Here is a 14,285-nt window from a genome sequence, read left to right on the forward strand (position 1 = left end):
TTATTTACTCATTCTCCTATTTATATTTTTGGGTATTATGAGCTTTCATTAGACATTCTTGTTTAAATATTTTTATGAATCTGTTTCTTATTTTCCTTGGGTTTACCTGGGAAGGAAATTTAGTTAGGCATGCTTAACTCTTATAAGAACTTGTCCAAGGAAGGTGAGCACAGAGGAAGACAGTGCTAGGGCACAAGGAGTGGCATTGTGGGAGGGCAGTGGACACTGGTCACAGCACCTACCAAGGTTGTTGGTGTCTTGTGGCCAGCAAACAGCATGCAGCACCTGTAGGCAGGGCCTCTAATGTGTGGTGCAGGGCTCTAATGGAGGGGTTTCAGTACAGGTGGACCAACTCTCTCACAGGTTGGCAGCCTTGCTGGTTTATTCTAGACAATAGAATCTTTTCCTACTAACATTCACAGGATGATGTCTTCAAAGGAAGTTAAAGATGGCAATTTGTGATATTAAAGCCCATTCAACAGACAACACAAGAATAAAACTAATTATTCCAGGAAAGCAGCATTTCTACATGAGAGCAGTAAATGCCACTAAGAAACAAGGTGGCTGGTTGCCCATGGGAGCTCCAAAACATGTTTGACTGACAGCTGGACTAAAAAGGAAAAAGAAATGTGAAACTAGTATATCTTTGAAAACCAAAATGTCTGAACTTCACCTATACTGTGAGCTCCTAATAGAGTAGGTTCATCCAGGAATTTGCTCACCGTGCTGAGTCTCATTTATGAGTGAAACCTCTTCCCTGCTTAGTGCCACCTTTAACACATTCATCACAACAACCAAGGACTGTATGAAGGCAGCAAATGCCAAGTTTAAACCTGACATGTTTAATGACCTCATCTGGATCCCTTGGTTTCACTGATTTCTCCTTCTGTGCAGATGAAGCGTTGTCAGTCACTCTAGTTCTTGCAGTTCAGAGAGTAGCAGCTACTCTATGAACAAACCAGCATCTGCCCTTCACTGACTTTCTCAGTAATACCAAAAACCTACTTGGACAGAATATTTTGATGATATTCCCCTTGAAGACCAAGATAGACCTCTTCCCTGTTCAGGAAACATACTTGATGGTGATTCAGCATCAGCAACCATTCCTGAAGAAAGCAAACTTAATGGCCAAGACACAATCAGAAGAACCTCTTTCACCCTCTTCATGAGGAAACTGATGTGTCTAGCTTCCTTTCAATATTGCTATGCAAAAGCTCCTGTGATTAAACTAATTATAGAAGGTAGTTTTTCCCTTTCCTTAGGATTTCTTTGCACTTTATACAATATTGCAAAAAAAAAGCCTAAACACTTTTGAAGTGTATTTTATCTTTCATCTTTCTACAGTTTGTTCACAAGAGTATTTTCCTAGTAAGTTCAAAGTATGAATGTACATTTTTTTAAACAAATGATGGTATAACATTTTGACATGCCTAAGGAAAATTCAGATATTTTTCTACAAAACTATAAGGGACTGACAGCTTTGTCAGTGTACATTGCAGCTTATTAAGATGAAATCTTGCTGGGCAGCGGTAGCACACGCCTTTAATCTCAGCACTCAGGAGGCAGAGCCAGGCGGATCTCTGTGAGTCCAAGGCCAGCCTGGTCTACAAAGCGAGATCCAGGACAGGCACCAAAACTACACAGAGAAACCCTGTCTCGAAACCCCTCACCCCTCAAAAAGATGAAATCTCATCAGGTTTGTGTGACAGAATTGTGATATATGTAACTTGTGCATGGACCAAGGTCACTTCACTCCAGCTTAAAATGAGTTATGATAAGCAGTTTGATGGTGAGTATATCATATTCCTTTAATCTAATAGCTTTGGTCCAAATACTATAACATATTGAGCATTTTCTAAAAAAATTAGACTCTCTGTCCTTCATATGTGAGGTTGACATTACTGATTTATCAATACCAACTATCAGGTTACAATATTTAATTCTTATTTATTTACTTAAAACCCTTTTAAGACCCACCAAATTTAAGATGTATATGCATTGTTGCTATTTATTTTGTTCTACAAGAGACAAGTATCACAGTGACCTTGTTCTCTTGTAACAGAGAAATACATGGCTTAAAAATAATTGTTCGGCGCTGGAGAGATGGCTCAGTGGTTAAAAGCACTGGCTGTTCTTCCAGAGGACCTGGGTTCAATTCTCAGAACCCACATGGCAGCTCACAACTGTCTGTAACTCCAGTTCTAGGGGATCTGGCATCCTCACACAGACATACATGCTGGCAAAATACCAATGCACATAAAATAAAAATAAATAATAAAAAATTGTCCAACTTCAGCCTCTAGACATCATCTATGCACCCTTTAGATCTACACTACATAAGGGACCCATATGATATGTAATAATGACTACGCCAGGTTCTTTCTTAAATCTCAATCATATTCTCTATCATCTCAACTTCAATATCCATGACCTGTAACAGTGACCTGTGTGGTGGAATATTCCTTTACACTGTGTGAATACATGTTGCTGTAATTGGTTTAGTAAAGAAGCTGACTGGCCAATAGCTGAACAGAATAAGGTTAGGCAGGAGAGCAAGACTAGGAGAATGCTGGGAGGAAGTAGGGCGGAGTCTGGAGTCACCAGCCAGATGCAGAAGGAGCAGGAGTTTTCCGTGCCATGCTAATAAAGGTAGCATCACATGGCAGAGTGTAAATAAGGAATATGGGTTAGTAAGAGTTAGTAATAAGCCTGAGCTATTGGCCGAGCATTTGTAATTAATACAAGCCTCAATGTGTTAATTTGAGAGTGTCTAAGGGACAGGTAAACTCTGCCTATGTACCAGCCTGCAAGATATACTGGTACAATAGCAGAATGAATGTTACGTTAACCAACTACTTTCTAGATTTAAGCCCACTCCATGAGATGTAGCCTATACCTGACACTGCTAAAGGGGCCAAGAACCTAAGACTAGATAGGTCATGGGCCTAAAACAGTGGCTCTTAACTTTCCTAATGCTGTGATCCTTTAAAACAATTCCTTCTGTTGTGGTGACCCCCAACCATAAAATTATTTTTTGTTGCTACTTAATGACTGTAATTTTGCTACTGCTATGAACTGCAATGTAAATAATCTGTATTTTCTGATGGTCTTAGGCAACCCCTATAAAAGGGTCGTTTGAACCCCTAAAGTGGTCGCAACCCACAAGTTGAGAACTACTTGTCTAGAAGAAAACCTACTACTTTTATTCTGCAAAAGAAACATAGCAATAAAATGACTTCTAATCACATACTGCTATATCCACAGATCAATGCATCATTCAACCCTCATCAGAGAAGCTTCTTGCAGTAGATGGGAATTAATACAAAGACCCACACCTGGACAATGTGCAGAGAGTGAGATACTTTGAAGAACTCAGTCCTAAATGGGATGTCTTTATCAAAGCCTTCCTCTCAAGGGTCAGGGATTTATGTGGAAGTGGAGGCAGAAAATTTGTAAGAGCCAGAGGTGATGGATAACTCCAAGGAAACAGTGTCTTCCAGATACAAAAGGACTATGCACATATGAACTCACTGAGACTATGGCAGCATATCCATGAACTGCACAGGTTCCAGCCAGATGGGGTCCGAGCATTTAGTGGGGAAAATGGACATATGCACCCACCTCTAACCAAGAAGCTCTCTGCAACTGATACCTGCTGCTGGCAAAGGAAAAAGCAGTTTTCTCCAGTAGAATCACACTGGGTATATTAACCACACCTTAGGGCAGGCCCCATGAGTAGCTGACAAACATAAACTCAATGGTATTTCTGTAGACCTTTTGTCTCCTTTTGCATTGGACATTTTTTGTCTTAGGTCTTTTGCTTGTTTATTTATTTTCATTTTTGTGGGTTTTTCTTGTATGTGTTTCTTGTTTGTTTGGTTTGATTTTTTGAGACAGGCTCTGTCTGTGTAACAGCCCTGGATGTCCTGGAACTTGCTTTGTAGACAGAGATCCTTCTGCCTCTGTCTCCTGTGTGCTGGGATTAAAGGCATGTGCTACCACACCTGGCTGCTCTTGTTTGTTGTTATTATGCTATGTTATAAACGTACCTGCAGTGGGAAAGGGAAGCAAGAAGTTCAGCCACAGACAGAAGACTCAATTGGAACTCCAACTGACAACCTCAACTTCCCTAGTTGCTTTTTGCTGGATATTGTTGAACAATTCATTTGATATATCTCTATCTGCTACTATTTATACTTATACTTGAAAACCTCACTGTAGAGGACACTTGGCTCTGCCTAAGATTCTCTCTATTGGGAATCCAGTTGGTTACTGCTAGATGTTTTAAGCCTCCAATTTAATGATATTACCTTTCTGCTTGTGGTAGTTTGAAAGAAAATGGCCCTCATAGGGAGTGGCACTATGAGGAGGTGTGGTTTTGCTGGAGTAGGTGTGGTCTTGTTGGAGGAAGTGTGTTACTATGGGGTGAGCTTTCAGGTCTCCTATGTTCAAGCTATGCCCAATGACATAGTTCACCTCCTGCTGCCTGCAGATCAAGATGTAGAACTCTCAGCTCTGTCTCTAGCACCATGTCTGTCTGCATGACACTATGTCCTGCTATGATGACAATGGACTAAACCTCTGAAAGTCACCCAATTAAATGTTTTCTTTTATAAGAGATGCCATGGTCATGATGTCTCTTCAAAGGAATAGAAACCCTAAGACACTGCTGTTACTTTTTCTTTCACTAGGGGGTCTTCCATGATGGGCCTCTCTGCTCTGCCTGGGACTCTATTAGGAAGTCCAACTGGCTCCCTTACCTTGGCTGATTTCCTCTGTTTTGAGTGCCTAATTTGATAATGTTTTGCTATTTAGCTACAGTGAGTTAATATTCATATTTTACTTTGGTTATGAAAACATAGCTATAATAGATTACTCTCCAAACCATATAAATTAGGGTCTTTGCAATTGCTGTTATTTCCTGTGCTTGGAAAACTCTAAGACTTTATCTGCTTGTTATCTCTTTCTCAGAAAACAGGTTCATTAGCATACTACAAAGACAACAATGGATCTTCTATGAGACAGTTGTATAATACTTAAGTATTTTGATAGAATCTCATCATTTTGGAGGGACAAAATGTAATTCAGAATTAAATATGATAAAGGAAGATAAAAAAGGTAGTATTTTTTAATAAACAAAACATGACTCAGACTAATATTAAATTTTCTTGGGGAATTTACAAATGACCCTCACTTTTGCTTTTCCAAATGCTGGAACTGATCTGCTTTGTTCCTTCTGCATATTTCCCTTACTTCTCTCTATAGTTTCCTCTAGCCCAAACTCTTCAGAATACACCATAATCACTTTAGTGAATCTGCTGTATGTCTCTCCATCCTATTCCTTGAGGTGCTAAAGTATTTCTATTTCTTTTTTTTTTGTTGTTGTTTTTCGAGACAGGGTTTCTCTGTGTAGCTTTGCGCCTTTTCCTGGAACTCACTTTGGAGACCAGGCTGGCCTCGAACTCACAGAGATCCGCCTACCTCTGCCTCCCGAGTGCTGGGATTAAAGGTGTGCGCCACCACCGCCCGGCTCTATTTCTATTAAAAGATTTTGGATACCTTTTTATGTATTTAAGTAGAAAACTTAAACAGCAATCTAAGTATTTAGTAGAATGTTTTACAAATTTGATTTAAAGAATCATTATGAAACATAATTACTTTCCTATGGGGTGGGGCCATTTTAGTAATAATGAACCAAACTGAAGGCAAATAATCAACAGACTCTAATTTCTATTCCCAGGGAAAGCTATCTAGAACATTCCCTATCATAAAGCAGCAGTCAGTCATAGCTGCCAGTGCCATTAAAACAAAATATTTATTTGTTTGGGAGGCCCCCAGGCAGTGGGACCAGGACCTGCCCTTAGTGCATGAGCTGGCTTTTTGGAGCCTGGGGCCTATGCTGGGACACTTCGCTCAGCCTGGGTGAAGGGAGGAGGGGACTGGACCTGCCTGACTGAATCTACCAGGCTGAGCTGAATCCCCAGGGGAGTCCTTGCCCTGGAGCAGGTGGGAATGGGGGGTGGACTGAGGGGAGGACACACGGGGCAGGGGGTGGCGGGAGGAGGGAGGATAGGGGAATCCGTGGCTGATACATAAAATTAAATTAATTATAAAATTTAAAAATAAAATATTCTCTTTTTTCCACCTAAAAATTGAGTTTTTAAGTCATAAATGTATATATTTTGTATTTAAAATGATATTTCCATTTTCTCCTCATACTTTTTTGCTTTGGGCAACAAACAATAATTGTGGGCTCCTGGTTCTTGTTTATTGCTGAAGACATAGCTAGTCCAAAGCTTCCTATTATTTGTGCTATTTCCCATTACTTTACCTATTTTGCAGTTACCATAACATCTGTTATCTCTTGCTCTATGGCAATAGGCTTGTGATGCTCTGTCCTGACATTCTCATCAGTTCCTAGATGTTGGAGGCATTGGGAGGGGTGACAGTTCACACATGCTAAGCATGTGCTCTACTACTGAGCTACATGCCACCCTCCCAGTACCCTGTATTTGCTTCCTCCCTGCCTCCTGGGGCTCATGATCTACGCCTTGGAGTTTTTGGTGTTTTTTTTTTTAAGATTTATTTATCATATGTACAGTGTTCTATCTGCACACATGCCTGCAGACCAGAAGAGGTCTTATTATAGGTGGCTGTGAGCCACCACGTGGTTGCTGGAAATTGAACTCAGAACCTCTGGAAGAGCAGCCAGTGCTCTTAACCTCTGAGCCATCTCTCCAGTCCTGTTTTTGCTTTTTTAAACACTATTCAGTACATCCTTCAAAATGAGTCTTACTGCACTTATTGATCAGAGAGAACTGAGTTCCTAGAGTGCATACATTTCCATGTGAAGATTCAAATATCTACTTTTCAAACTCTTAATCTATTTTGAGATCCTCCCTCCCTCCCTTCCTCTCTTTCTTCTTTCAAAAGACAGTCTCACTGTGTCACCCAGGCTTGCCTCAAATTCATGTTTTTCCTGCCTCTGGTTTTTTTTTTTTTTTTTTTTGTTATTGCTGTTTGGTTGGCTTTTTGGTTTTTCCAAGACAGGGTCTCACTATGTAACTCTGGCTGTCCTGGAACTCACTATGTAGACCATACTGGCCTTAAACTCACAGAGATCTGCCTACCTCTGCCTCCCAAGTATTGGGATTACAGGCATGCTCCAACACACCCAGCTAACATGGTCTTTAATACCTGTAGATCTTAGGCCTGACAGATTTTTTTTTTTTACATTTCTTTGGGAAGGAAGAGAAATGTATGCACTAGTTTGTTAAGAAAATTATCTGCTCACAGAACTATCTCCAGTCACTAGAATGTGTGTCTCAGGGAACCTAGCTACAGATACCTTCAGGCATTGAAATTCCAAAGACAACAGACACAGTCCTTAAACTTGTTTCTCTAAGTACCAGGTCTCAGATAAACACAAACTACTTTAAATCTCTCCTTTTTTTTTTTTTTTTTTTTTTTTTTTTAAAAGAAATAGGGTTTCTCTGTGTAGCCTTGGCTGTTCTGGAACTCACTCTGTAGACCAGGCTGCCCTCAAACTCACAGAGATCCACCTGCCTCTGCTTCCTGAGTGTGAGGATTAAAGGTGTGGCACCATTACCACCAGTGAACATGAAACTTTTTAAAGTATCTGAGTTTAAATTGTCTTTATCCCTATCTGTAGAATGACAAATTGACTGCCTTTTAAAGTGACAGCCATTATCTGTCCAACTTGAGCAGTGGACTCAAAACATAGATGACAAACACAGGACAGTAACATCTGATCATATTCATAGATAAAAAAGGCAAAGGTTTAACCACAGGCCAAAGAACATACCTGAAGTCAAAGTTTCACTCTGCTTCTGGCCTTCTCGGATGACTTTGACTTAAATGTTTCTAAATAAGATTTGATATGTTAAACACATAAGCATGTCAAGATAGCCTGCATTTGGTAGGAAATATATTGAGCTTTTAAAGCCAATTTGCATTCATTTGTCCTAACTTTCTTATTGGAATTTTCTGAAAACTATAATAATGAAACAATGAAGGCAATAGGACTATATACAATTTCATTTAATCCACAAGTTTCAGATCCCTAGGTTATATCAGGAAGGGGAGTGGGGTGGAGTAAAGAAAAGGGGTGATCCTCATAGATACCAAAGGCAGGATAGTTCCTGTCTTATTCCTGCTGGGACTCACAGGAAATCTTCCTAGGATGTTGAGCAATGAACTAGAATCCATGTCTCAGAACAGTTAAGACAGCTAGAGTGTACCATGACTTAGATGGTGGTCTATAATTATCTGCCTGAGCTCCTGCAGATAAGCTCTAGTTGCATTATAAGACATAGTCTCTTTTGCAGAGGAAAACAAAACTGTTAACTTTAGTGAACAGGCTGCTCACCTATAATTTTAAATGAATATTTCTCTTCAGGAACTCTTGGGATCTCAGACCCAAATTATCTCATTTAAGTAGAATGCTTAACTCTCAGACAGACTCCTCTACTTCAATTATAGAATCAGCTGATTTCCAAGAAAAAGTATTCTGTGCAAGGGTATTTTGAATGCTGAGTAAATAAATACTAGAGGAATAAGAGGATGTTGTAGCTTGCTTTGTACAGCATCCATATAAAGATGGCTAGTCTAAGGGTTTATATATGACAACCAATACAGATAAGTTTCTGAGAACAAGGTCATACTCTCAAGAGCTAACTAAAAAGAAGAGACTATAGGGAATGTCAGGTGAATGATGAAATCCAACACTGGCACCCTAGGACTTCTGAAGACTGTTAAATTTGTAGAGATCCAGTAAAAAGACCTGAGTAGTATAACAATACATACACACATGCACGCACGCACGCACGCACGCACGCACGCACGCATGCACAAACCAAACAATGATATTCTTTTGTGAATAAGGAAATTCACATACTAGAAAAGACAGGTGCCTGTCTGACAAGCTGTAGGTGCCACCCTACTGGGCACAGAAAGCAGAGTGTGGAAACAAGAATTATGCTTAACCTTTAAGATTTCATGAAGTTCGTCTTTTGAGGGCTTATGTGGGATCTATCACACATCCTTTACTATTTTTCCCTTTTGGAATGAGAATGCCTACCCCACCATTGTACTTTGGAAGTATATAACTTTTTCTTAAGTTTACAGCTGGAGAGGAATTTTGCCACAGGATAAATTCTTTCTCAGGTCTCACCATATTCTGGTTTAGATATTTAGATGAGATTTTGGATTTTAGAGTTGATGCTGGAACAAAGTAGGATTCTGTTGGGACAAAGTGGGTACATTTTATGTCAGAAAGATATTCATTTGGGGGTGACAGGGACAGAAGGTTATGAACCATATGTTTGTGTCACTCTCAAATTACTATTGAAATTCTAAACACCAATACATCGGGAATTAAGGGCTTTAAGAGGTAGCTATGTCATGAAGGTAGAATCCTCAAGAGGGATGGAGAGATGGATGAGTGGTTAAGAGCACAGAGGACCTGAGTTCACTTTGCAATATGGGGTAGCTCACAACTGCTCACACCCACAGAAAACATGTATGTGTGTGTGTGTATGTATGTATGTATATATATATATGTGTGTGTGTGTGTATATATACACATATATATACACACACACATATATATATAATTAAAATAAATATTTAAAAAAGAAGAAATGACAGCGGTAGGGGAAAGGGAGTAGATTTCTTTTCCAGTCATTTGAAAATATAAAAAGGAGACAGCTATCTGTAAACTTGAAAGAATGCTATCACCAAGTGCTGGATCAACTGGCACCTTCATCTTGAACTTTCTAGCTTTTAGAATTACGAGAAATATAAGCATCCCAGACTATGACTTTTTGTCATAGAAGCCTGAATTAAGACATAACACCCATACAAATAAATAAATAAATAAATAAATAAATAAATAAATAAATAAATAAATAAATAAGTAAATAAATAAATAAATAAATAAAGTACCTGTCTTAGCAACTAATCACATGCCTTGATCAGTAGTGTATTAATCTATTCATAGCTAAAGGGAAGCAGTATTTTAATTTATTTTTTTGTCAAAATCAGAGCACTGTGGAGCATGCAAATTAACTTTTTTTTTCCTTTTTATTTTGTTGTTGTTGTTGTCTTTTCAAGACAGGGTTTCTCTGTGTAACAGCTCTGGCTGTACTGGAACTCACCTTGTAGGCCAGGCTGGCCTTGAACTCAGAGATCCACCTGCCTCTGCCTCTTGAGTGCTAGGATTAAAGGCATGTGCCACCACAGCCTGGCCAAATCAACTTTTTCTTTCACATTATATTAACTTTCATTAAAATTTTTTCTTGCCGGCGGTGGTGGCGCACGCCTTTAATCCCAGCACTCGGGAGGCAGAGGCAGGCGGATCTCTGTGAGTTCGAGGCCAGCCTGGTCTCCAAAGTGAGTTCCAGGAAAGGCGCAAAGCTACACAGAGAAACCCTGTCTCGAAAAAACAAAAAAAAAAAAAAAAAAAAAAAAAAAAAAAATTTTCTTAAGTGTAAATTTAAATCAAAGGACAAAAAAAGCTCCATTAAAGTATTCCAATGACAAGAAAATTCCCAAGTAATAATATAAAGTACCCCAAGATTTTTTCTCTTGGCTCCACTTAGGAAATGACCACAGAGAAATGTCTGAACTCTCTAAAATAGCATCTTGGCTACAAACGTCACCACATACTATCAGATCTTTGTGCCTATTAGACCAAAGGAAGCCTAAAGTCTCCTTAATTTTTCCCTATCCATGAAGTGAGAAAGCAGTACTGTAGTTATTTATGCTTAAGGATCCAACACTCTGCCAATATAGTCTACTATGTGTCAACCCAGTCTGTTGCCTTTTTTCCAAACCAAAGCAAAAATGAATGACAATGCCAGCCTTCCTTTCTGCTCAGAAGATGCACTCTCTCTCACAGGGCTACAACAGCACTGAGATCTGAAGCTACCCTCAGATAAAACACTCACAGCCTTTTTCTGTGAGCCTTCTCACACAAAGCAAAAGCATCCAGGACCAAGTGACTTCTGTTCTCTGGGGCTGAGCATCTTTGTTACATTTTCTTTGCCCTTATGCTTCTCCACTGTCTTTTCTCTAACATTAAACACAACATATTTTTTTCCTGAGGTAGAGATAGCCAAAACTTAATTTTGTGCTTCCATATGGAATTAGGTATATTAGAAAAAGAGGCAATTCATGTTTAGGTGTTTTCTGGAATATCTTTCCAAGGATCCATGTTGAAAGTTTTATTTCCATCTGGTGATACGACTGGGAGGTGGTGGGAAACTACAGGAGGCCAGACTTAGCTGGTGGAAGTAAGTGAATGGATCATGCCACCTAAGAGTACACTGAGACTCTAGCCCTTCCTGTTTCTTTCTGCTTCCTAGTTGCCTTCTAGAGAGCAGTTGACTCCATCACATATCCTCATTGCGCTGTTCTGCCTTACAAGAAGCCTAAAAACAACAGCCAGCCATGGACTGAAACCCTTGAGTCAGTGACTGAAATAAATCTTTATTCTTAGTAAGCTCCCTACTGAAGATATGTTGTCATAGTGATGGAAAGTTAACACAACATGGGATGCTTTGGATGACTTCAAGGGCTACTGGGAACAGGAGCCAAAGTCCCAGCTAAAGGCAAAGCTATTTTATCTTGTTTTATCACCTTGATACATTTACTCTGAAGGCCAGAGTTGACTTTGACCCATCCCATTCTAAGAAATATAAATATAAGTATAAACCTCACTAGAACATCCCAGGATCTTACCTAATCTGCTTGCCTTCTCTCATGTCATACAGAGAAAAGAAGACATCAGTATCTTCCCCAATGGTATTATAGGTGAAACTCTTCAGGCTGAAGAAGAAATGATGTGGTACTGGCATCCGACAGCTTTCCCCATGGCGTGGGCGCATTGTATCTACCTAGTGAGGAAAGTAAAATGTTGTGATTTATATTCTAGTTACTCATTATATTTATCATTAAGAAACAAAAATAAATTAAGTCTCATTATACTGACAAATGGGATTATTAAATAGGTAAGACTGAATATTTTTCTCTTGCAATTTATGGACTACTACAGCAGACTTAGACTGAGCTCGACAAGCATCTGACATGCTTAATTTAAACTGTTAGGTGGTAATAGTAACCATTGCAAATATCATTTTAGTTCCTCAGTCTACTTTATTTTAATTGTGCTTAAATAAATTTGCACAGAAGAATGGAGACTGGTCAAACTGCTTGGAGGCCAAAACCCCTTAGAATGAAAGTATAACACAATCAAGGTTTTAGGGAGGCAAATATGAGCTGAGTATAATAATATACATGATATGTAAAATGTCTTAAAGAAGCCCATTATTTTATACATGTCCTAAAAACTTTAATCACACAGTAGGCCCCCAAAAGTAAATGGTGCCTGTCATTTCTTAGTGTTTTCACATTTATGATCTTATAAAAGAAAGAGTTGATGGAAAAAACTTGGAGGTTTGAGAAAGTCACTTACTTGGGATGTACTCTGCTGTACACTCTGTCGGCTAGATAAATGCTATGGAAAGAAAGAAATATAGAAAGATTTACTCTATGGTGGAGGAAACTAACTTTTATTAAGCACCTCTCTAAAATAGGCAGTCTACTATGCCTATTATAGTCGTGATCTCACTGAAATCAGTATTATTCACATTTCATAGAGACAACTAATGCTCAGAGTAAAGGACTGGTTTGCTGAGGGTCACACAAGGAAGTGGTAAAGTCTGTATGTAAAACCCAAGCCTCTCTATTCCTAAGCAATATCCAAGCCACACATGGATGAGTGCTTGTTACTAGATTTCTGATTTGGCAATTATTTTCCACATTGTATAATTTTCTATGCTACTAGATGAAGTTTCTTTAGGCTTTCTACAATAGAGTCCTTTAACAGAATTTCCCAAACATCTTTGTATGTTGTTCCTTTACCACTGGCTGAAGTTACAAGATGTAGACTACAATTTGAGCGCTACCATGTAGGGCTGTGAACTTTTTTTGGGAAACTAATTTTAAGTACTTTGAAATAATAAATATCTAACAATCCCCAAAATAACTGCTAGACAGTGAAATCAGCATTACTTATTGGAGCAGCTATCTAAAGCTTTATTTTTCTTTCGACAATAAGTGGTAGGAATTTCAAAGGACAGGTGAACAACTACTAATTAAAAGCTGTGCTTGCTAATCCAGCACCATATTTCCTGTCTGGAAACCTCTGAGTAGCTGGAAGGAAGATATGGACGTGGGAAGGCTGCTGGAAACCTAAGGGGTGACTCGTAAGTCCTGGCCTCTTGATGGCTCTGAGGCAACATACAGGGTTTGAGACTAAAGAGGAACACAAAAGCTTTGGGATAAGGCTGTAAAGGAAGCAGGCCTCCCCAGTGGTGGAACCAGTGAATCAAAATGCAGTGCTGGGGTAGGCATCTGGAACTAGGGGGTTTCTTTTTGGCTTCCACTTTTTTTTTTTTAAATCTTATTATCTTCAAGAATTTAGCCCAGCTTGACAAGTATGTCACAGCTCTGAGCCAAACATTCCAACCACTTTTCTCAAATTAAATTCAAGTAGGAACTGGAACATAATGGAAGTCAGTGAGGAGGGTGAGAGTGTGTAAAGGGCCCTTCTTCAGCTCTTCCCTGCTTGAGGCCTCTTCCCCCACACCTAGGCTGTGAAATTTAAAAAAATATCAATCTTTCCAATAGAGATTTTCCTCAAATATAAAAGATAAGAACCTGTCTCATCTTTCCCAGAATGTTGGTTCAGGTGTGCATGCATATGCATGTACATGTGTAAGACAGAGGTCAATACTGAGTATCTTCTTCAGTTGCTGTCCACTTTTAAGTTTTGAGACAGGGCTCTCAATGAACCTGAAATTCATCAACTGGCAAGGCTTGCTGGCTAGTAAACTCCAGAGATCCCCTAGGAAGTTCTTTTGAGGCTCAAATTACATAGTGAGAATCAGTATTCTATTGTAAATTAGGAACTTAATTACAGAAATTGGCTCTGGTTTTGAATCATGTTTACCAGTTAGGTATTTTCTCATCTATAAATTGAGTTTAAAACTTTGTGCTTAAATCAACTTCATAGAAGTTTATGTGGATTAACTCAATATAGTACCTATCAAATTGTAAATAGATAATTGTAATTACAACTAGTATACTTATTATTTCTTTAATTGGTATTATTCTTACAGATATATTACAGGGGAAAAGTCATTTACATTTAAGAGTAAATCCTGTCCAAGAACATCATGACATCAAAAACATTTAGTGCC

The 14,285-nt window shown here is 38.9% G+C and overlaps 1 protein-coding gene and 1 pseudogene across 4 annotated transcripts in view; one reads left to right on the plus strand and one right to left on the minus strand.

Moving 5' to 3' along the window:
• Dock3 (dedicator of cytokinesis 3) overlaps positions 1–14,285 on the minus strand; it is a 350,576-nt gene that overhangs the window by 168,037 nt on the left and 168,254 nt on the right. For 3 of the 4 annotated variants that reach the window (XM_059268542.1, XM_059268543.1, XM_059268541.1), the window contains exon 1: positions 11,764–11,912. In XM_059268542.1, the coding sequence (XP_059124525.1) occupies positions 11,764–11,909 (146 nt within the window). In that variant the 5' untranslated portion in view covers positions 11,910–11,912. Of the gene's footprint in view, positions 1–11,763; positions 11,919–12,496; positions 12,539–14,285 lie in introns of those variants that run through there. The other variant, XM_059268544.1, reaches the window with a different exon arrangement.
• LOC131915372 (pleckstrin homology domain-containing family A member 3-like) lies at positions 324–1,169 on the plus strand (annotated as a pseudogene).

The sequence above is a fragment of the Peromyscus eremicus genome, chromosome 7 (assembly GCF_949786415.1).
Source record: "Peromyscus eremicus chromosome 7, PerEre_H2_v1, whole genome shotgun sequence".
Classification (NCBI taxonomy): domain Eukaryota; kingdom Metazoa; phylum Chordata; class Mammalia; order Rodentia; family Cricetidae; genus Peromyscus; species Peromyscus eremicus.